Below are 23,941 nucleotides of genomic sequence, written 5' to 3' on the forward strand. Positions count from 1 at the left end.
AAGCAGATTTGTGACAAAGAAATTCCTTACTAGCTTAATAAACTGACAAACTTCACCTCTTTTCCCAGCCAGAAAGCCCCAGTTTTGGGGATGGTGTTGGTCCTATTCATAGCACAAGCACAGGTTTCAGTCTTGGAAGCAGGACCCGGCTATATTTGGAGCTGGATTTATCCACAGGAATGCTGCACATGCATCAGCTGGGCTGTCTAGCAGCAAAATCCTGTCAGTTAAGTAATCCTTCAGTAGAAGGTAGTTTCACATCCCACCTTCATTCAGCTTCTCATCCAAGAAAATGTCCCATAATAAAAATTGGGATTTTTCTGCTTTGGCGGTACCAGCAGCTCCCTTCCCTTCCCAGTGCAGGGCTGGTCAGTTGTTACCTTAACTCATCTCCAGAAGGAGATGGCAGTTCAATAGCAGCAGTGGGCAGGACAGGAATTTGGGGGGATTTCAAGGCAGCAAGGAGGGGACTCTAACTTTGGGGCTCTCTCTGTGCTCAGATTTGCCAGTAGCTGTGACATTCCACAGAACAGTGAAATCCTTGTGATGGGAAGCACCAGGCATCCCTGAAGCAGCACGCAGGGGAACTAATGAGGCTGTTACGTGATTAGTGCCTGTGACCCACCACAGGTATCATGTCAGGACCCTGCGATGTGGGATCCCAAAACACATCCTAATCTCAGCTGCCCCAGAGTGTTTGTTCTGGCAATGAAGGATGAGAGATCCCACATGCCCAGGAGTGCATGGGAGCAGGTGAGGGGCTGAAGTGGGGCTCCTGTGTTCAGGGAGAGTGTGGAGAGGGGCTGTGGGGTGTTGCCTGCCCCTCTCCCCCTGCCCACAGGCAGCTCCAGCTTTCCCTCTCCTGCAGTGCCCTCTCCAGATCCCTCTGTTTTCTGGCAGATAGGATTAAGCCTGACCTTCTGCCCCATCTCAGAGAGAGCCAAACCTCTTTCAGATCTAATTATTTTCCATTTTTCTTTAATTGTGCACATCCTGCTGCTGGCTGAGAAGGGGACCAGCTCCTGCCTGGGCAGAGGCACCCAGCCCTTCATCAGCCACAGGCTTCTGGGTCAGTGCTCCATCTTTTGGGGTTGTGGTTTAAACCCCCAGATCCCTTGGAGGTCCAAGGCAAAGTTCCCAATTAGCAGCTCTGGTGCCATCCTGTATTTCCCCAGTGGGGACCTTCATGCTCAGCTTTCCCCCATGTGAGGAGGAGGAGCCCAGGTGCAGCCACCTGCCTCCCTCACCATCCTCCTCCTCCTCTCCTGCACCCAGTTTACACCAGACTCAGTTTTTTCTACGTGTATTTTTCTCCTATGTTGAAGTAGCACCAACTTCTTTGAGCAGTGCATTGCAGGCCTTTTTTTTTAATGGTCTTTGATTTCTCAGTTTATCTGAGCTGCTACAGAATCCCAGCTGGTGCCAGGCTGGAGTTTGGCTGTGCAAGCCTGAAAGTGCTGCTGAACCACCACGAGAGCGATGATAAAATATCGGGGTGTGACAGCCCTCTCTGCAGGAGGATGGGAGAAAATAAGACATGTTTTCAACTCACCAGGCAGCTGACTAAGAGAGAGGAAACAGATAAATCAGATTCATCTCAACAGGAAGCCTTGCCTGGAGCAGGGACATCTGCATATGGAAAATATGGATATGCTCTGGTGGGCCTTGAGTCCCGCTACACTCGTGTATCCTTTACAGCATCGCTTATCCTGACTGTTGCTCTCCCAAATCCCATTTTTTTAGCACCAAAACAACCTCACAGCATTCCCACGGGCAAAGGAGCACACCCAGAGTGCCAAAAGTCCCCTCTGCTGCAATACAGCAGTTCCTGCTCCACCAAAGCTGTGCCACGTCGTGTCCCTTGCTCCTTTCGGCACAGGACAGCTCAGGCACGCTGTGGCTGCCTCAGGAAGTGGCTCTGGAGGAGGGGGAGCTCTGTGGAGAAGTAAATACCAATGCAGAAAGTTCCAGGGAGAGTCTCCAGCGTTTCCAGCAAGCCATCTAGTGGCTTCCTATTAAAACAAAAAAAAAAAAGTTGCGTGCCTTGGAACTGGGAGGGTGAATCTGGAGGGGTGAGTGCTGCTCACCACCGCAGTCGTGTCAGGAAACTGATGGACAGAGGTTGGTCCTAACTGGGAGAAGGTGCTGCTTTAACAGCCCTCTTCTGGGTCAGGGGTGGTGGGAGGGTTGGGTTAGCTGCTGGCTGGCAGCATGGGTCATGCAGAATCACAGAATCATGGAATATCCTGAGGTGGAGGGGACCCACATGGATCTTAGAATCCAATTCCTGGGTCACAGAATATCCTGAGCTGGATATTGGTTTGCTCTTGTGCCTTTCCAAGAGCAAACCTGATGAACGATCCTACAGATGGAGATCTGGATCTGCATTTCAGTGGTGTGGGTTCAGTTAGCCTAGCTCAAAAGCACACAGAGGCTATAGGGGTAATCAGTGATTTAGAGCAGCTTCCTGTCTGGAATGGATTGAAGACTGCAGCGAGGGAGAGAGAATGTAAAGTTTTGGGGCATGTTTCCAGCGTTTCACCTGATGAAGTTTTGGGCACTGTGTTTAAAGGAAGCAGGAGGGAGTGTTCTCCACCACACAGCTCAGTTGTGGCTCCTGTAGCACAGCCTGAGACTGGGCTGGAAGTTTGAAGGCTTTACAGAGGGGTTTGGTCAGCACTGGAGGAGAGGCTGCCCTGGGGCTGGGAAGTGTCAGCTGGCTGATCTGGGTTGATTTGATAAATGTTTGGAGTTTGTATCAGCTCTTCAGAGAAACCTCTGGTGATGGAGATCTCACAATGTCCCAGGCCATCCTGCCCTACAGAGGGCAGTTCCAGCAACTCCACAATGTCCAGCTTCATTCATCTTTGCTGCAGCTCAGGTCACAGAATCACAGAATTGTTTAGGTTGGAAAAGCCCTCCAAGACCATTGAGTTCAACCATTCCCCCAGCACTGCCAAGGCCAACACTGACCCCTGTCCCCAGGTCTCAGGGTCTGCAGTGCTGGGATGACCCCAAGAGTGTAAAAGTCCTCGTTTCCCAGCCCGTGCAGCCAGAGAAGGAGTCTGAATGTGTAGGATTGGCTTCTCAAGGTTGTTTATTCTTCCTTATCTATAACATTCTTTCTCTGACCTGCCCAGCTCTGTCCAGCAGGTTGGCCATGCCATTCTGTGTGCTGCCTCGGGCAGTGTTTACATTTTATATCATAAATTTTGTGTAGTATGTTTACAATATTGTGCCAATATCTATCATTTATGTTAGATGGTGAGTCTCTACCTTAAACCAATAGACAAGTGTCACCATCACACCAAGACATGGAGGACAAGAAGAAGGAGAAGAAGCCTAGGACATGACAAAATCCCTCCATCTTGACCTCCTGAATTATATTCTAAAAACCCCAAAATTCTACTTTTTCACCCTGTGTTAATTCAACTATCATATTACTCAAACCCTTGTGGCTTGTAGTTCTTCACACAGAGTTGTCAGTTTTTTCCACAGGCTAAAATCCAAGCCACGGGTGTTTTTTGACTTCATGCCAAGGTCTCCGAGCCCCCTGCCAGGGTCTGGAGACAGCCAGGGCAGCCAGAGGGATGTGCTGGACTCTGCCACCCAAGGGGCCACATCCTCACAGCTGTTAAATCCTTCCAGAGATGGTGACTCCACCATTTCCCTGGGCAGCAGCAGATGTGGAGAGCAGCTTGTCCATGCCAGTGTTCACCTCTCAGCCAGGTGCCAGGCTGGCTGGTGCAGCTTTTCTGTGCAGCATGGAATCTGACTGATGTGGTGCTTCCCAAGCCAGGCTCTTGCCCACCTCGTGCTGCACAGCCCTTTGTTCCCACCTGCATGCAGATGTTTGCACCTGCTTAGTGCAGATGTTCTCTCACATCTCTCCAAATCTCATAGAAACATGGAATATCCTGAGCTGGAAGGGGAGCCACAAGGGTCATCAAGTCCAACTCCTAACCTGCACAGGACATTCCAACAATCCCATCCTGTGCTTGAAAGCATTGTCCAAATTCTCCTGGAGCTCTGGCAGGCTGGTGCTGTGACCAATCCTTGGGGAGTCTGGGCAGTTCTATCTCTGGGGATAGAACCTTTCCCTGATCTCCAGCCTAAACCTCCCTGACACAGCTCCATGCCACCCCTTCGAATCCTCAGGTCTGTTTGACCTCTCATCCAGTTTCCTGGAGTGTTTTCCTTTCTCTTAGCACAATACCTGCCTGCTGGTCACGTTTATCACATCACCCTTATCACCAGTGACATTCTGGGTGTTGCCAGGCCCAGGACAGGTCTCAGGCACATCCTCCCAGTCTGACAGTGAATCAGCAGCACCAGCTCCCTCCATATGTTTTTCAGATGAGTTGTGTGCCCACATTAGAGCAGTTTCTCTCTGCTGTGCTGCTGAGGGAGCCATGTGCAGCAGCACCTAATGAATATCAAGATATACAGCACTGCCTGTTCCTCCAGCTAGTCACAGGCCAGTTGCTCTGTCACAGAAGGAAATCAAATTGCTCTTGACAAATGGGTGTCGGCAGTCACTTATCATCTTGTTATCTTCTAAGTGCTTACAAATAGGTTGTTTCATTATTTGTTCCATCAGTTTTCCAGGTGTTGGAGTTAAGTGACCAGTTTGTAATTCCCTGGCTTTTCCTTCTGCGTATTTAAATCTAACCCCCAGGTTTCTTTTTTTTTTTTTTTTTTCCTTGTCTTCTGAAACCTCTCCTGTTTGCTGTGATCTGACAGAGGAATAGGAGCTCTGGGGCTGCTTCAGCTGAGCCCTTCCCTCCTTTCCTTTGGGGCTGGTGGATGCACCAATACCCTGATTGGATGCTTGTGTTCCTGCTGGAAAGCTTCTTCCCTCTCTGGTTGTCTCCTGTGTTACCTGCTTTGAATCTTGACCTTTTCAATTTTCCAGCCAAGTTCTTTTGAAAGGTTAGCTTTATCCACTGAGTGCTTTTGTGTAGTATTTTCTGTAATCTGCAACAACATGAAAAATTCGGGCCAAATCGTGATTTTGGCCCAAAATAAGAGCAACAGCAGTAGAGTAGAGTTGGAAAATGGTTATAAATGCATTTTCCACATAGAATTGGTTGGGTTTAGTTTGGTTTTTTCAGTGATTTTCAGCGGCATCTGGTAACTTTTGGTGTCTGGTTTGGCACATTTTGCCCTGACAATGGTTTTGGAGGGTGGCGACCCCCTTACCAGGGAGATGCTCATGCTGTGGTACCACACCCATGGAAATCCCTTTGGCATGTTGTATTTACCCTACCAGAGCCCGCTTATTTCTTTATTACCTCTGCTTTTCAATTCCTCATGAACCTCCTTTTTTTTCCCCCCGCCCTCCTTATTCCTTCAACAGGAATCATTAACCAGTGGCAGCAGGAATCCAAGGATAAAGTGATCTCCCTGTTGTTAACCCACCTGCCTTTACTGAAACCCGGCAACATCGAGGCGAAAGTCGAGTACATGAAACTCTTGCCCAAAATCCTGGCGCACTCCATCGAGCACAACCAGCACATCGAGGAGAGCAGGCAGCTGCTGTCCTACGCCTTGATCCACCCCGCCACCTCCCTGGAGGACAGGAGCGCCCTGGCCATGTGGCTCAACCACCTGGAGGACCGCACCTCGGGGGGCTTCGGCGGGCAGGGCCGCGCCCGCTCCGACTCGCTGGACTACGGGCAGGCTCACTACTACCACCAAAGACAGAACTCCGACGACAAACTCAACGGGTGGCAGAACTCTCGGGACTCCGGCATCAGCGTCAGCGCTTCCAGCTGGCAGGACAAAAACCTGGCCTGCGAGAACGGCCACCTGCCCCTCTACTCCTCCTCCTCCGTCCCCACCACCATCAACACCATCGGCACTAGCACAAGCACCAGTGAGTAGCCACGGGAGGCTCTGGGGATAATCCCCCCCCACCCCATCCCGCTAGGAATTGCAGCTTTGGTGTGGTTAGCAGAGGGGCTAAACTCATCTGGGCCATAGAAAATGCCTTTTTTCTTTTTTTTTCTTTTTCCTTTCCTCACCTGCTTTTTTTTATTTCCTGCTTGCTTTGTTGGGTTTTTTTTTCCTCTAGTGCAGTGGGATTTTTAAAGACCTGGAAGCTGGAGAGGAGGGAAAAACAGCAAAGAGTGAGAAAAAGTTAGAGGAAAAAATGTGTGTTACTGAAGGGAGCTCCTTGTGTTTCATGCAGCTTTGTGTAGATTTACAGCTTTTCTGTAATTCATGTTTCAAGAGTGGCTAAAGCAAGGCGGAAACTGAAGCTTCATGTCCAAAAGTGTGCTGGGGGCCTTGAGGCCAGTACAAAAGTGTGCTGAGGACTTACTGAGAAGAAACAGATTGGGACCCTGAGTGCAGGCAAAAGTTTTGGAAGCAGAGCTGGAATCCACCAGCTTCAGGTTATCTGAAAACGTTCCCTTGTATTTGCAGTGCAGAGGTGTGAAACTGGTGGTGATTGAGTAGTTTAGATGGACATTCCTCAGTGTTCTCCAGGAGAGCTGGGTGGTTCTTCTCCCACAGAGACCTTGCCAGATGGTGCAGAGCCCAGCCCAAGGCTTGGACACACGGAGAGCTCCGTGGCTGGTGTTTGTGTGAAGCTGTAGTGCAGCTGTATCTGGTGTTCAAAGCAGCCATTGATACCTGTGAGCCTTTCTTGGGAGAGCAGGAATGCAGCATCTTCTCAGTGGGATCCAGAAGCTCCCCTGCCCACCCACTCACTCTGTGGAGGGCTGTCACACCTTTGGGTGACTGCCACCATGTCACCTGCAGGGCTGCATGTCCTCCTTCACTCTAAGATACTCAGAAATCTCTCCAAGATGCTTTATCAGCATCTCCTAGAAATCAGGGATGCAGAGAGCACTTTGGGGAGGAGAGGCTTCTTGTGGCAGCAGCCCTAGCTTCTTTATCAGAGTGTGGAAAGCCACAATTAAATAGCTAAAAGCTTTAAAATGGTCACTTAAGGTTTCTGGGCTTTTCTCTCTCCTGTAAGAATTGTTTGGGTTTTTTTAAGTGGTTTCAAATCAACAGCAATATGAATCACAGCTCTGGGTTTATTGCAGTAGCACCCTGGTCCTTGCCTCTCCTGTGTCCATCCTTGCAGGCAGGTGGGGATTTAGCAGAAGGTCTCAGCTTCTCCACAGGCTCTAAACCTAATCATTCCCATCCAGTCCCCTGTCTGTGGAGCCCCAGCTCCTGCTGCTGTGGGATTGTGTGATGTTCTCTGAGGGCCAGACCCTGTGCTATGAAGCTGTTCCAAGGTGACTGAGCTGCATGAGAAGGGTCTAACAAGGAGGCAGGGTGAGAAAAACCCCATGAATCTACTTGCAGTCAGCCTGTTAAACCTCTCCAAGGAATATTTTTTGGGGGGTTTTCCACGTGGTTTTTGCAAGCCTGGTGGTTCAGAGGCTTTGCACACCCTGGAAACAGAGGCTTCAGAAGGGGTCTGGCTCCTCGTGTCAGGATCTGGAAGCAGGGAATTGTGGTGGGTGCAGCAGGTTGATCACTGACAATGGCTGGAACTTTGCAAGATGCATTAAGTTTTGAAAGACTCTTTCCACAAACCCCTTGGTGGATTTTTGAGCCTTTCTGTGCTCAGACTTAGCTCTCAGCAGAAGCACTGACCCACCTGTTCTGGTATTTGCACAAGATGCCACAACTGAGGCAATAGCTGAACTGCTCAGCAGTGCCTGAGCTGCTGCAGTGCTGGGGTTTTTCCTAATTTCTCTCTGAATTCGGTGTGTTCAGCAGCAGCTGGGACAGCAGCACCTGTGGGTCTGCCAGCAGCCCTACACTTTACCCAGTCTTCTGCTTGAATTCCTCCTCAATCTCTGCCACTTGCTTGGCTGCATCATCCTCTGCTAGTGATAGTTTAGGCCCACGTGTTAAGCTGTTGTAACTCCTGCAGACATATTTTGGTGGCACCATGCTCAGACAACCGTGGGCTGAGCTGGAGGTGACCCAACCACACTTCATGTGTCAGTTCATAAACTTCCTTAACACAATATTTGGCTTGGGCAAAAGCCTGGTAGGTCCACAGATAGATGCTAAAAAATAAACACGGCTGTCAGCCTTTGTCCCAGCCCCTTGACTCAATCGATATGTTTATTAATCTTTTATGCCAAAGCAAAGCCCTCAACTCCTTAGTGTTTGTTTAGGTTTTAGTGTTGTTATTAGTTTTAAGTTCTCCCTCTTACTCAGAGGTGTTTATCTGTGCAGAGGCTTTAATCCAGCAACACCCTGCAGGGCACAGCCTTCCCTGACCCATCCCTGCAAAGGCACTGCCTGTTCCTGACACCAGAATGGGGCAAAGTCTTTCCCAGAGCAGTGATGTGGTGATCTTGCCTGAGATACCTTCTCCTGGTGCTGTGGCACAATGAGATCTAATGCTGTCATGGCACAGGGCTTAAATATGGGTGGCTGAAGCTCATGTGATGTTTTGCTTTGTGCTGTCCTTGACTTTGACTCGATCTAGACTCCAGTTTTGAGAGTTGGTTCAGGATTGGTTCATCTCTGGCTCTCCCATAACTGCACTGACAGGGATTAGCAAAGGTTTAGCCAAGGAGATGCTACAGGAGGCAAGTCTGGAATGTTCTGGAGGAGTGACTCCTCAGTGGATGTACCCCACTAATGATGCTCCAGGAATGGGACCTGTGTTCTAAGTGATGAATTTGGGTCTGGAGTTATCAGACGATATAGACTCATTCCAAACAGTGGAAGTTGGCCCAGAGAAGCTGTGTCTGTCTCATCCTTGGAAGTGCTCAAGGCCAGGCTGGATGAGCCTTCACTCTGGTCTAATGGAAGGTGTCTGGCCCATGGCAGGGGAGTGGAACCAGATGGGCTTTAAGGTCCCTTCCAACCCAAACTATTCTGGGACTCTGTGATGTTCATGTGCTCCTTCCCATCCACTGCATCAGCAATTCCTGCAAAGCTTGAGATGCAACTTTAAACCAAGCTTTAGCATGCTAGGAGTACAGACAGCCTTGTCATGGGTTCAGGAGCTCAGGCAGGGAGAAGCTGGAGCTGCTCTGGCATGGGGGACGAGGTGAAGCCTGGAGTCCTGGCTCTGTGGCCAGGTCAGGCAGAAGTTGCAAAATGTTGGGGTTACACAACGCCTTTGTGATGGAGACATGGCCTGGAAGCTCTGAAAGGACAGAGGAAAGCAGCTTGTTTTCAATGCTGCCAACAGCTTCTGGAATGGGGCTCCAGCTCCTTCCCTGCCCCTGAAACTGGCTGCACCCGAGTGTGGTGTGATGGCACGGCAGGATTTGCTGTCAGATGGAAGCACAGCTTAGCCCTGTGTTTTCCACCCTCTTGGAAGGGAATTGTGCAGAGTGTTAGCTGTGCTGAGGAGGATTGCAGATGCACTGGTCTCACCTGGACCATAAAGTCACGGGTCAGTGAGGGACAGATACAGTCAGAGACCTTCCTGCAGAGCAGGAATCCTAGGTGTTGGCACTGTGTTCATGCTGGAGGGATGTTGCACTCTTTGGTGTTTCAGTGTCACTGCACTGCCTGGGTTCCCTGAGAGGGAGCAGAGAGGTCCTTGGACCAGCAAAGCTCTTGCCAGTCTGGAGCCACCCATCCGCTCCTGCACAAATGGGAAAGATGCTGGCTGCTCAGGCCTGCTACACCCTTCCCATGGGAGTCTCTGCCAGAAAACTGGTGGGTTTTGTCTACAAGGAGGAGAGCAAGCAGAGCAAGAGAGAAGTACTTACCTGTACAAATTTCTCGTCCTGAAAAAGAAAAATCTCCAGCTTGTCCTAGAGCTAAAGAGAAGTAAATCAGGATTCTTCCTTCCGTGCACCCCAGCCCAGGTTCAAACTGACAGAGAGCAGGGTTAAAGTGGATATTGGGAAGAAATTCTTCCCTGTGAGGATGGTAAGGCACTGGTTGTCCAGAGAAGCTGTGGCTGCCCCTGGAAGTGTCCAAGGCCAGACTGGGCAGGGCTTGGAGCAGCCTGGGATAGGGGAAGGTGTCCCTACCCATGGCAAGGGATTGCACTGGATGATCTTTAAGGTCCCTTCCAACCCAAACAATTCTGTCTTTCTGTGATCCTGCCCTACAGGCAGCTGCTGTGTGTCAGAACGTGTGTGTGTGACATGGCTTGCAGGATTTTGCCAACATTTGCCCCAGGTATGGAATCCCCAGTGAGAGGGCAGATGAACATGCTGGAGCTCTCCCCGAGTCATCAGGGAACTGAGGTGGAACAAACAACACCAAGAAAGCTCTGCCATGAACAGAGTTTCCTGACTCTTCCTCCCCTCCCCTGCTGCAAACAGCTCGCTGCCTTCCACTGGAGACAACCCTGTTGCCATAGCTGGTATCCAAACTGAGCTGGTAATGGGATTGCTGCATGTTTTAACCCACAGGACCACCCTGATCTGTGTTGGGTTGATGGGCAGCTTCAAAGTCGTTGTCCTCTGCAGAGATTTCAGCAGCAACTGAAGGGAGTGCATTGTGTGTCCTCAGCCTGTGTTTGCCTCGCACAGGGGAACACATTTCCTCCCATGCAGACTTAGCAGAACATGTCATGAGAAAATGAAAAAGCCTTAGTGAGGTTACGGCAGTGAAGCAAACAAATGTCCTGTTCTTGCCGGGGGTGGATTGACTTTTGGAATTGCCTTCAGAAAATTGTTGCTCAGTTGACCTTGCTGAGACTTGGGACCCTGGCACTCATCCTGCCAGCTGGGGACACCTCTCACGTCTGCTTTTCTTCTCTTTTGCTGATAGACTGAGAAAAGCTCCTTGGCCTTTATTACACTTGAGCTTCTCAGTGGTGGCAGACAAGGGCATTTGCTGTCTTGCTCATGCCCTCTAGTGTCACACACAATGGGCAGAGAACACTTCCAGACATCTCACACTTTGTCAGGTTCCCAGTGCTACAAAATCTTGCTAATCCTGTAGCTTGAAATCAGAACTGTTGCATGAGAAGATTGGGTGTGAGCAGAGCTATTTGCTGAAATCCATGTACATTGATACAGCAGCAAACAGGAGTGAGGACAATGTAGAATCACGTAGGTGAGGAAAGACCTTTAAGATCATCAAGTCCATCTGTAGTCTACTCCAGCACTGAACTGCAGATACAGATTTTCTGTCCCCTCTATAAATCCAAAGCTCTTTGTCCCTGGTCTGCAGACCATCACTCAGCCAGCGAGGTGAGTGGTCACCCACCTCACCCTGGAGGCCATCAAGCACTGGAGATGGAAGTGGTGGTGGAGAACAAGAGCAATGTCCTTTTGTGGTGTCAGCAAGAAAGGACTCTTGAGTGTGCTTTGTAGCCAGTGTCCCTTCCTGTTCTAACCTTGAAACTTCAGGTTAGCTGCTCCTGCTTGGTTTTTTTTGAGCCTGTTTGGCACATTCCCTTCACTTCTTTGCTCCCAAAGGATCTCTTTTCTCACTGTGTCTTTGCCTGAGTGACAAAGGTCCATGTGATGCTGAGGTCCCACCTTCAGTCATCTCCACAGGGTTTCTAGCCTGACACCCAAGCTCATCAGCCTATTTCTTGTCTTCCAAACATCATAACCTGCCCTGGGAGGGAAGACAAGACAGATTCACAGGGTGACTTAGAGTAACCCATCAACCACTGAAGAGCACTGAGCTCAGGATATCTGGAAGAGTGATTCTCCTGTTTTGTTCATTTGGAACTTGCAGATCACAGGCAGCTTTGCTCATAGGGATGCCCATCCTTGCAGCCATGGGGCAGAAGTCTCTTACCAGCTGCTGTTGGCTCTCAGGGCATGCAGGTGGCCCTGGGGGATGTGATGGCTCTGGGAGACACAAATGGCTCAAGGGGGATTCCCATGCCTCTGGCAGGATGTGGATGGCTCTGGGGGAATATGTGTGGCTCAGGGAGGGTATGGATAGCTCTGGGGGGATGCAGATGGCTCTGAGGAGATGGGGTTATCCAGACAGAGCTGATGTTGCCTGAGCACAGAGACAGAGCAGGGTCCTCACTGCCATATCCACTCTGCTCTCAGGTGGGAATGACTGACAACATGGGGCATATGTGCAACCTACAGCTTTTGGGATGTGCTGGTCCTGCTGCGGCAGGGTGTGGAGCAAGTGAGGGATCCCTGCTTGCCAAGCAGAGGGAGTAGGCAGCAAAGGGAACACATTTCCCATGGGTGTGCTCTGGCAAGTGGATTTTCACATGGGCAGCAGGATGGATCTTGTGGCTCTGCTCGACCCCTCATCAGCCACGATGCTTGGAGGCAGAGATGTCACCAAAAGGCAGAAGGGTCTCCAAAAGGAAAGAGGAGAGCAGACCTCGAGGCTGGGCTCAGTGGTGACTTGCAGCAGGTGATGATACCAAGGATGGCTCATAACCATGTGTGGTCAATGCAGGCACATGTGAGTACTCCTAAACCAGCCCTCATTGACACCAGATGGTGCTTCCAGGCACTTTAGCAGTCCATGTGCTCTGGGCTGCCTTAACCCTTGCAAACCCTGTTTGGGTAAGCCCTGGAGCAGGTGCTGGTTGGTTTGCATGGATGGGGAGGAGGAGAGGGAGCACTGAGTGCCAGCCTGAGACATGTGGCTGTCCCCAAAGTGGACATGTCACACATGTGTCCTCTGGGATCACACAGTTCCTCCCTCCAGACCTTCTTTATGCAAGGTTTGGTCTGTACTCACACATGGGAACACTGTGAAGCTGTGTCAGGGGAGGTTTAGGTTGGGTGTCAGGAAAAGGCTGTTCCCCCAGAGGGTGGCTGGGCACTGGAATAGGCTTCCCAGGAAAGTGCTCACAGTCCCAAGCCTGACAGAGTTCAAGGAGTATTTGAACACTCTCAGGCACAGGATGGGATTCTTGGGATGTCCTGTGCAAGGCCAGGACCTGGATTCAGTGATCCTTTTGGGTCTCTTCCAGCTGTGCATCTTCTGTGATTCTGTGCTCTTACAGAGCACTGCTCCCAAATTCCTATGCAGAGCAGCTCTGCAGCTTCCTGGCTGGAACGAGGCCACCTAATTTGGGAATCTCTATTCCAGCAGCACCCAGGGATGTTCCCACCCTCTCAGCTTGTGAAATCCCAGTGCAATCACCAACTGTAGGTGCTCAGGGCAGGGAATGCCTGCCGTGGTTTGCTGTTGATGTGTTGCTTGTCCTTTGATGGGAGGGTGGGACACTATTCTTGATGTGCAAGCTGGGATGGGGGGACATGGAATTTTATGGCTCTGATGCCACCTCCACTTTCCTTACAGCAGTCTGGGTGTCTTGGGGATGGATGTTGGGAAGCAGCAGCAATGGTTTTGTGTGTATCCTACAGTCCCTGGGATTCCTGTCACCAATGAATGCTGCTTCTGACCTGGAAGTGGCACAGAAGCCGCCAGGGCAGCTGATTGATGCTCTCTGAGTTGTGGAGCACTCAGACAGCCCCAGTAATTCTCTCAGACCCCTTGGCAGTCTCCTCTCTCTGGGAGGTTTTGTTGATGGATGGACCCTTCTAGACCTGGGTGTGTTTTTCCAGCTGCCCTGGTGCCTGTGGGATACAGGCACAGACCACAGCAAGCTGTGGTCACTCAGTGCCTGGGAGCTTGGTGCTCTCCCGAGGGAAGCTTTGCTTTTCCCATCACCCCATGAGCACCTGTGGGTTCCTCTCTGCACTTTGTATCACCCCTGGAGCCATCAGAGGGGACTGAGGGCTCTGTCTGGGAGCCAGGGATGTTCCTCAGCACCTCCACTATTAACTTACATCTGTTAAGGGCCTTTGGAGTAATTCCCTCCTCAAACCTTTCTTGCTTCTCCATGACCTCATCCCAACACCACCATTCCCCAGCCTTCTCTCAAGAAAATCACTAAAATCACATTTGTGATGTTTCCCTGAGCATCTTCATTCAGCAAGAAACCCCTGGAGAGAATCCCCTTCCCGTTGCTCATCCTTTGAATCTGTGCAACCCCAGGCTTTGGGATGTAGAGGAATGGAAAGAGATGAGCTCTCCTTCCCCCCACCATCACACAGCATCTGCAGAGAAGTGGCAGGAGGGCACGGAGGAGGGATGGGAGTGCTGTGGTTTGGATTCATCTGGAGCATCTCCAGTCTCCTTCCCCACTGCATTGGGACTTGCTGTGTTCTCCTGACTCAGTAACACGCTGCTATTTAATTAACTTTTGACTTCTGGTTTAAAGGAGCAGTGCACAAAATAGTTATTTACTTCATTTGGAGATTCTTTTATTCGTTACCATAATTATAGCTTCCTCCCCCTTTTTTTCTTTTTTTCGTTTTTTTTTCCTTTTTTTTCTTTTTTTTTTTTTGATATTTTAATTAGTAGGGGAAGGGAGGGAGGGAGGGGGAATATTTGCTGATCTCCTTGTGGTTATCACATCCTTCAAATTACTAAAAGAGGCTGGGATAATAGGTCTGGTGATTATATATAGGCACCATCTGCTCTGTGGCTGCTTCCTATCAAAGTGCAGTTAGGAGAGTGCAAGGAGGATATTTTCTCTCCAGCTATATTAAGACTGTTTCCATCTCGGCTCCAAAGCAAAGCTCTCTGCATGCAAATGGATCAAATGTGCTGTAATCAATGGCTCAGTTTTGGCAGCCTTGAAGCTGTTTTTTGTTTGTTGTTTTTTTTTTTTTTCCCTAAAATTTTGTTTTATTTTCCCAAGTTTTGCTGTTCCCATCCGTTATGCAATTTTATTTCAGGCTGGTTGTTCTGATTTGGTGTTCCCTTGTAACCATAGTCCCCCCTGTTTGCTGAGCAATGCGGTCTCGTGTTAGCTGGCGAAGGGATCTGTGCCATAACTCGAATGCGAGGCAATATCTGAGCAATCAGGAATGTTTTGGAGGATGATGAAGGCAGATTTTTAGGATGCATCTGTTGTGGGTATGTAGAGGAGGTGGAAAGCTGAGCTGAGCTAATTTGGAGCAGTAATGGGAAAGAATTAATACTTGGTTTATGATACCAGCCGTGGTTGTCCCGTTGCTGCTGGGGATTGGTGGGGAGAATTGCAGGGCTCGAGATTTGGGAGTCACAGAATTTTAGAATTCCAGACTGATTTGTGTTGGAAGGGACCTTAAAGAACATCCAGTTCCACCCCTTGCCATGGCAGGGACACCTTCCACTATCCCAGGTTGCTCCAAACCCTGTCCAGCCTAGACTGGAACACTTCCAGGGATCCAGGGGCACACACAGCTGCTCTGGGCACCCTGTGCCAGGACCTCACCACCCTTCCAGCCAGGAATTCCTTCCCAAAATCAAATTTAACCCTGTCCTCTGTCAGTGAGAAGCCATTCCCCCTATCATGGGGGGGTATCAGATCTTCTGCATATTTTCATGGGGGGAGCTGGGTACTGTGTGTGCCCCTTGGTGGCCTTGGAGACCCAGGAGGCTTCTCTTTTCTCGTGGAGCTGGTAAGATTTTGTGCTTTTGAAAGAGAAGGAATAAGACATGGCCAGCTCAGATGGAAGGGGAAGGTGCTCAGGATGGGATATGTGAGTTCCCAAGAGGTGGAGGCCAGAGGAAGATTGAAACACTGAGGAATTTGTCTTGCAAAATTTGTGCCATGGTGCCTACAAGAGAGGGGGGAGTAGGTGGATTTTTTGAATGTGTGAAAGTGGCTAAAAAGAGGTAAGGGAGGAGAAAATCCAAAATGAGTTGGCAAGAGTGGAAAAGCCTACAGGTCTCTTTCAGTCTGGGTGATGACAGTGGCATGGACATCACCTGAGACTCTCATTGTCCTCGTGTATTTTGTCACTGCTAAAGGCACTCTGTCTCCCTGCTCTCCCTCCACAGCTTTCTAATGACTCTGGGGATTATTGGATCCCAGTTTCTTGGGGCAGTTCCAGAGTTTTGGCATTCACCCCTTTCACTTGGCTGGTTTAGGCCCCTTTGTTTCTCTCTCCCAGTTTTCCACAGGTGGCACATTGCTGTGTGAAGGATGCACATCCTCCAGGCTGGCGTCCTGAAATGGTTGTAAAAGTGACAGAGGGGTTTCTCCATCTGGAATGTGGTGGAAGCTGGTGCTGTTGGAAGTCTCAGCAGGGAGATGCTCCTCAGACCAGGGATTGAGGCAGTGGGAAGCCCTGGCTGCTACTTGAGCAAAGAAAATGTTCTTGGACATCCCTTTTGGGTGGAAAAGGACATTGGGAAGGAGAGTTTCTGCATCCCAGTGCTGTTTATCTGGCTTCATTCGTGAGCAGGGGAGGAATTTCTCCCAGGAGCTCATAGCAAAAGCTATTTTCTGGGATAATTAGGGAGGTTTGGTTTAGTACAGCAGCGTTTGATATTAATGGACCAGGATTCCCCAGGGACAAACAGTGATTTTCTGTAGTTTGTGTATAAGTTTAGAAGAAAAAAATGCATTTATTGGCTGGACATTTGGGCATTGTATTTACCCCAAGAGACTTGGGGTTTAGGGCAGCACCTCTTTGCAACATACCCTTAATCCTCCATCCCCACCCCTTCCCACCTCCCTGAGCCACCATTCCATGCATTCTTTTGTCTGTGAGTTAAATCTTTGTTGGATTTACATCTATTCTGTCTTGCTCCCACCTTGCTGGATGCTCTAGTGGGAAGCAAGGACCTGTCAGTACTTAGAAGTGGCTCATAAAGGGATTTCTTACATGGGCTGATAGTGATAGGACAAGGGGGAAATCTTTACATTTATAGTAAGTTTTAAAACTTATTTAAAACAGGGGAGATTTAGATTAATTTTAAGAATAAATTCTTGGCTGTGAGGGTGGTGATGCCCTGGCAGAGGGTGCCCACAGAAGTTGTGTCTGCCCCATCCCTGGAAGTGTTCCAGGCCAGGTTGGACGGGGCTTGGAGCAACCTGGGATAGTGGAAGGTGTCCCTGCCATGGCAGGGGGTGGAACTGGATGTTCTTTAAGGCCTCTTCCAACCCATATCATCCCAGGATTCTGGGAAGGAGCTTGAAAGCAGCTCCTGAGCTCCTGCTGCTCGGTGGGACGAGCTGGGCTTCCTTCCAGAAGCGCATCCCGTCGGATTGCTGGAGCCACCAGGGTCTGCATTTACACATCTTTAGATGCAGCCCCGCTCCTGCTGCCACACAAATGAGTAAATAACAGCCACAGCAGCTCCTGCTGGAGCCAGACAGCAGGTCCACGTGTGTTTGTGCCATGCAGGGAATTTCAAAAGCCCCTGTGAGGGTTCCTTCCCTGCTGAGCCTGGATGGGGCCTGGCATGTGCTGCTCGGAGAGAGCAGCAACAAAGGGGTTATTGTTTCTCTGTCCAGTTTCTTCAACAGGAAACTGCGTTTAAAAACACCATTTCTTAAAAAAGGTTTGCTTGACAGTCTTTTCTGCAGTCTGTGCTCGAGGCAGCACTCTGCTTGTATGGGTTTTTTTCCCTGATGTAGGGGTTAATACTACTAATTTCCTAGTATCACTATTCTCTTTTTCCCCTGTGGCTTCTTCCATTTAGGACCCTGAGTTTCACCCCACATGGGCTAGATCAGCCCATGGTTCAGAGGCCAGGACATGGATTATCCAGCTCCTACAAACACAGTTGAAGTCACAGAACACAGAGAGATTAAAGAAAAAAAAAAGGCACAAAGAAGAGGCTCCAAGGGTTAGGGGATGTTGAGTCAAAAAATGTTCCATCAGGTTCTGCTCTGGAGCTGCCTGGGGCAGCATGGGCAGCGGGTGAATGAGGTGCCCAGGAAGGAGGCTGGGTGCCAGCTGGGCACTGTGACCCACTGGCAGCTCTTTCCAAGGGTTCTGGGAAAAGAAAAGTTGGAAAAGCCCTGGGCATTGGTCTGCCAGCATGGGGAAACCTTCCTGGAGGAGAGGATGTGTCGTGACTGGGATAGCAAGGAGGAGGCAGAGGGGAGGACTGAGTTGAACTTGGGGTTTGCTTTGTGAGAGGGATGCTCAGTGTTGCCTCTCCATGGGGGAGCTCCCAGGCTGCACAAAACCTTGTGTGGATTAGAAACATCCCCACTTTTTGGGGTCAGGCTGCTGTTCCAGTTTACCAACAGACCAGGGAAGGAGCTGTATGTGATCAGATGCTGCCTGAGGATGCACCATAAACAACTTGGCAGCCAAAAAGTGCCATCTTTAGACTAAAAAAAAAAAAAAAAAAAAGGTTCCAAAGAGCTCAGTATGCACTTTACAGTGCTTTTTCCTTTATGCAAGCAGAGGGAAGATGTTATTTAGAATTGTAACCTGATGTGTTGACCCTGTGCTGGACCTTTGGGTATGAGGGGCATGGTGGGGACTGGAGACATTCTGAATACTCCCAGTGGTGGGTTTGGTTCTCACTGGAAACTCTCACATGTGTCTCCTTTCAGGGACTTTTGCAGCACTCTGAGCCAGATTTCATGAAGGGCAGAGGGAGAGTGAGCACCTTGTCAGCTGTCCCAGGCTGTGTGGAGGAAGGTCTCCCTGCAGAGCCCAATTTCTCAGCTCTAATTACAGGAATGGGTGGTTTTTCCCTTCTCAGACTGAAAAAAATTGGCCCAAAACCCTGAGAAACCACAACACAAATGTCTGACGCTGTTCCACATGGTCCTCAGTGAACAAAAACCCTCTTGAAATCAGCCCTTGCCTCCCAAAATAGGCAGCACCACTTCAAAAGGGAAGAGAGGGGGAGGAAAAAAAAAAATCCCAAACCCAAGGCTTCAGGGGGTGAGAGCACTTGCAGCCTCAGAGTTTCTATAAGTGTGTTGTGGTGCCTGCCAGCCCAGCCAGGGTTTGGTCTGAGATAAATCCAGATTTGCCTGGGGAGGGGGTGGTCCCACAGGGATGCTCCCAGCGTGGTCAGGAGCTGCTTCCTGTCATGGGAGCTTTGTTGTCCTCACTCCTTCTCCATCCTCTACTGGATTTTTTTGACCTGGGAATATTACCCTGAGCTTGATCCCAGTCTGGAAATCATGGAGAGGTTTTTTGCAAGGGAAACTGGGCTGGTGTGGGCTGAGCACAGCCCTCAGAGCTGAGCAAAGGGGCAACACCAGCCCACTTATTCCAGAGAAAACCAGGATCTGCTCCAACCCCTGTCCCACTGGACACCAGTTTGGAAGGAGCTGGATCAGGCAGTGCCTGTGTAAAGTCTTGCAGCACCTAAAGGGCAGGAAAACACTTCTAAACCAGAAGTGGGGCACGCTTAAAAGCCATAGGGGATCCGTGTGCCAGCGTGGGATGCCCTTTGGAGCTGTGGTTTCCCCTCTTTGTTTGCCCAGCTCACAGCACTCAGAGAGGCAGCCGTGCCCACCCACCTCCTGGGAGCTTATCTTGGCCCAAAATAACATTTTAGATTTCCTTTTTAAACGAAAGCTTAATATTCTTGTGGTAAAAGAAAAGGAGGCGTGAGTTTAAGGTGATAAACTCACACTTGGTTTTCTTTTGCTGAAGTTAAAACCCACATGGACCATTCGTTTTAGCCAGGAGCAGCCCTGGATTCACCGTGGACCATCCAAAAAGCACACAGAATGGTCAAATTTGGGTCAGGACTGACAACAAACTGACATTTTGGATATAATTAGCTACATCCTCTTATTTCAAGAAGCTGAGGGCATGACCACAGGCAGCAACATTAAGAAATATTATTAATAAATATAATAAATACGGGCATTTATTAATCCCCTGGGGGATTACAGAGTAAAAGAGGGGTGCCATCCCAGGATTCTCAGCCTTTTTAGAGCTGATGGAAATAGGTTAGAGGGTTTGCAAGAAACCACATTGTCAGCAATAAAAAGCAGACCCTAAAGTTATGCCAGTCCTAAGAGCCCTTAAATCATCTCAATGTGGTCCCCAGAGTGGCTGGGGTGGTTTCAGGGAGCTGGGGACTTGCAGCATCCTTTGCAGAGGGATTATCCCTGCTGCATCTCAGGGGGTTGTGTGAACTGACTCACAGCTCAGCAAAAAATCTGCCTTAGTAAAACATGTTCTCTTGGACCCAGCATTCTGTTGTCTCAGGGAGAGAAGTGGAACAGGATTTTTGCCTGGTGCACTGGATGGTTTCTAATTGTCCCTGGCCATCCTTTGGAGTTCATTATTTCTCCTTCAGCCGACACCAGCTTCTAATTAGGGGACATAAAATTAAGATGGAAGAGCAGCAGTTTGCAGGGGTATTGCTGCTCGTGAAGGAATCTGGGCTGGATTTATGCCAAAAATACCTTCTTGTGTGCAGGGTGGTGCAAGCACTGCTGGGTACCAGTGTCTGCACACACCCTGGAAGAGCTGGATTAGCAGAGCAGCCCTTCACCTCCTGAAAGGGGACAATTAACCTCAGTCCTCCTTGCCCCTTCTCCTGCATATCTCCTTCATCTGAGGGGCACAAATAATTCCTAAATTAGTGTTTTTCCTACAACAAATTCAAGGTGAATTCTCTCCCCATGGCAGAGTGACATAGCTGGGTGCAGCAGGCACAGAAGGGCTCTGGGTGATGTGGAGTCAATGCTCAACCCTGGTGATGCATTTTAACCAATTTATCCTTTTTTTTCCCCCCTGTAATTTCCGGGGTTTTAAATCCTAAATATATTTTTCTCCTGGGAGGGTGACGTGGCATCTGCAGATGATGTTTTGGGGGTACAATTGCAAAGCCAAGAGCTGAAAAAGCTTGCCCCAAGACCTTCTGAAATCCATCTATTTCCCCATCCTGAGGCATCACATCAGAGCTTTAGGAAGCATAACACTGCTCTGGAAGCAATCTGAGGATCTCATTGACATCCTTTTCTGCCAAGACACTTTTGGAAGATGTTTGTATAGTTTTTAAATGGGAAGGGAATAAATTCTTCCCCATAAGCCACCCCAGTGCTCCTCTGCAGAGCGTGGTGTTAGTGTTATGTGTTGGCACAAGAAAACCCTTTCAGAAGTAGGAATTATTTAAACATTACAGAAATCCACAGGTTTTTTGGCCTCATCCAGCAGCTGCCTGTGGCACCAGCTGCTTTTTGCAGGTGGTTAATAAATGCAAATGTGCTCTGGTGTTTTTCTCTCCCCTCCTTTTGTAACCCCACTACTGCCTCATTTTCATGCCTCTCCTGGTCAGCAAGATGGCTTTGATGGTGGGTTTTCCCCCAGGCTTGAGCTGGGAATTAAGTCTGGCTTAACCTTTGCAGCACAGTGCACCTGGCTGGGGGTTTTCCACCAAGACTCGTTTATATTAAATAATAACATGGAGAGGAGTCTGAGTGGTTTTGGTGAAGTGCTGTAAATGCAAAAAGGGGATTAAGGAGCTTTAGGGCTTTGGTGCTTTAGATGGAAAAGCCACGAGAACAATGTATTTCCCCCAGGTTTTGTACAGTTTAAAATTTTGGTTTGGGAAGAAAAATTGAAAAGTCTTTGCTTCTGTTTCTTATAGGCTGAAAGGTCATTCTAATCCACTCTGCCCTCAGGTTTTCCTGGAGCAGGGAAATTTTCCCTGGTTTGCATCCCAAGTCTGTATGTTAAATTACATACACTGTGTTTATGGTTAGAACAGTAGTTTAGTGACTCTGAGTGATGGAATTTGAATTTTGTTAAGCAAACAGAACAATCTTGTAATGCTTTTTTCAGTACTTAAAACAGAGATAGTCCTTGAAGTGTTTAAGGGCAGGTTGGACAGGGCTTGGAGCAACCTGGTCTAGTGGAATGTGTCCCTGCTCATGGCAGGGGGTCAGAATGAGATCTGTAAGGTCAGATTGAGATCTGTAAGGTCCTTTCCAGCACAAACCATCCCATGATGCTGTCATTTTAGTAGGACTCAGCAAGGCTGAGACATTCTTATGGATGAGCAGTACCCTTGCAGTGATTCTGGGAGATGTGTAAGTGCTTCTGGCTCAGGGCACAAGCCAAGCCCTTATCTAAAGGGAGACAGAGCAGCTTCCCTTGGATCTCTGTGAGGACATCCCCATCTTGGGGATTTTTACACTCCAGAACTGCTCAATTGATGTTTTTTCCCTAGAGATGAAACCCACACAACATCTCCCCAACGTAGCTCGTGTGACCCCATCTCCTTGCAGGTACTCCCATCCTTTTTGCTTCCCAGGAGGCAAAGCAGAGAGCTCAGGGTAAGGCTCAGGAGTGCTGCAAAGCCATCAGCCAGGCAACATGGCCAACCACACCACCACACATTTTATAATTTAATTTGATTTTTTTTTTTTTTTTTTTTAATCGGGGGACTCTGCTGCATCCCGGGCCGCGAGGGGGGAATAACCTCTTTGATTTTATTTTTTTTTTTTTTTCAGTTCTCTCAGGCCAGACACACCACAGCCCTTTGAAACGCTCTGTGTCCCTTACCCCACCCATGAATGTGCCAAACCAACCTCTAGGACATGGATGGATGTCTCATGAGGACTTACGAGCTAGAGGACCCCAGTGCATCCCTTCTGACCATGCCCCCCTGTCTCCACAAAGCAGTGTAGCCTCTTCGGGAAGTGGTGGGAGTGAACATTTAGAAGATCAGCCTTCTGCTCGTAACACATTCCAGGAGGAAGGGAGTGGGATGAAAGGTGAGTGACAAACCAGACCCCGACCCCCCAGCAGCCAGAGGCTCTCTCTTGCCAGATCCTCGTGGCCAAACGGGGCCTCCTGGCCTTTTCTTCCCAGCTTAGGAATTGAGGTTTAGGGGAATGCCTTGGGTTTTCTTTATAAATAGCAGCTGGTCCTGATCTGACATCTTACACTTGGGTGCTGGTGGGCTGGTTTTGCCCCAAAATCCTGTGAGCTGCCAGCTTTCCAAAAAGCTGGATTTTTTTCCATTGCCTGTGGCTTTTGGCTGCGAGTGGTGCTCTTTTTTGTCTTTTTTTTCTTTTTTTATGACAGTGAAAAATAGCTTAGAGCGAGCTTAGCAAGCCATGTGTGTTTTACCATTGCAGTGTTTGGTACCCACCAAGTATTTGGGGAAGTTTTGGCTTGGGATTCTTGTTTGCAGTGAATTTAACCTGTGTGTTTCGGTTGGTTTTCCCATTATACCTACATTTCACAGAGGTTTTGGCAATGAATATATGTGATTTGGGTGGTAAACAAGGCAGAAATGAACCCCGCTTGCTGCAGTCAAAGATGCAGAGCAAACTTCAGGCTGAGGAGGAATAAACAGCTAAAAACTGGGCAAACACACAGACTGTGTGTTCCTGGGAACAGACTGAAAATGCCCCTCCAGCTCTCAGACTGATTTAAACAACTCCAATTTGTATTAATGCAAAGCAGCTTGATTGTGTGCAAACCAGTGGTGTATCAGAATAGGGAGAAAACTGTATTTTTTAACAGTCACAAGGTCTGATTTTAGTCTAATTATAGACAAATTGAGATATGGATAAATCTGTGTGATGTAGGACTGTGTTTGGCTTGGCTCTGGCTGGCTTTGATGTGCATGAAATAAGTGCATGAAAAACCCCTTATGGTTCTAGGGAATGTAATAGAGGCAGGTCGGGTCCTGCAGTCTGTCTGGCCAGGGAAAACTTTTTGGGAGCAAGTGTTTCTAGGGGAGGGCTGTTTAACACTACATTTCTCCAGGTTTCTGCAGAAGGAGCTGGGGAGGAGACCATGGGGAGCTTGGCTCCCTGTGAGCCACAGCTGCAGCTCTGGGATCTGCGTGGATAGGAACTTCCCAGTGCTGTGCAATCAACCTGTGTGGCCAAATCCACAAAACCCAGAGGCTGTCCAGGAGCAATGATCAATTAAATAACCTCCACATATTAACACATCCCCTTGCTGCTGCCTGCAGCTGGGATATGTCCACCTTTCCTCGGGCTGTCCCTTCCCAGACTTCCAAACATGATTCCCCCATTGCTGACTCAGCCAAATGGCTTTTGTCCCCCTGTCCAGGGACGTGCAGAACAGATGTTCACAACCTCTGGTGTCTGTGCCTGCCATGTCCTCCCCCTCAGCTGGGCTTTCTTCAGCCTGAACCATTCCACTGCCTTCCCAGATGATGTTTTCTAAACTTGGGGTTGTTCCTGCTTCTCTCTGCTGTGGTTTTTTGCCAAAAAATCCGTGTTTTATTGAAGGTGTGTTGCCCAAAAACTGGACTTGGAAGCAGAGCAGAGGCTTGTTTGCCTCCA

At 49.1% G+C, this 23,941-nt stretch overlaps 1 protein-coding gene across 3 annotated transcripts in view; it reads left to right on the plus strand.

Annotated features, from left to right (window-relative positions):
• Positions 1-23,941, plus strand: part of SAMD4A (sterile alpha motif domain containing 4A) — a 98,605-nt gene that overhangs the window by 56,175 nt on the left and 18,489 nt on the right. For 2 of the 3 annotated variants that reach the window (XR_004148368.2, XM_021546816.3), the window contains exons 3-4: positions 5,360-5,878; positions 22,127-22,390. Coding sequence is in view for 2 of the 3 variants with exons in the window: in XM_021546816.3 (XP_021402491.2) it covers positions 5,360-5,878; positions 22,127-22,390 (783 nt within the window). In the remaining variant the exon portion in view is untranslated. The remainder of the gene's footprint in view (positions 1-5,359; positions 5,879-22,126; positions 22,391-23,941) is intronic. The other variant, XM_021546817.3, reaches the window with a different exon arrangement.

The sequence above is a fragment of the Lonchura striata genome, chromosome 6 (assembly GCF_046129695.1).
Source record: "Lonchura striata isolate bLonStr1 chromosome 6, bLonStr1.mat, whole genome shotgun sequence".
Taxonomy (NCBI): Eukaryota; Metazoa; Chordata; class Aves; order Passeriformes; family Estrildidae; genus Lonchura; species Lonchura striata.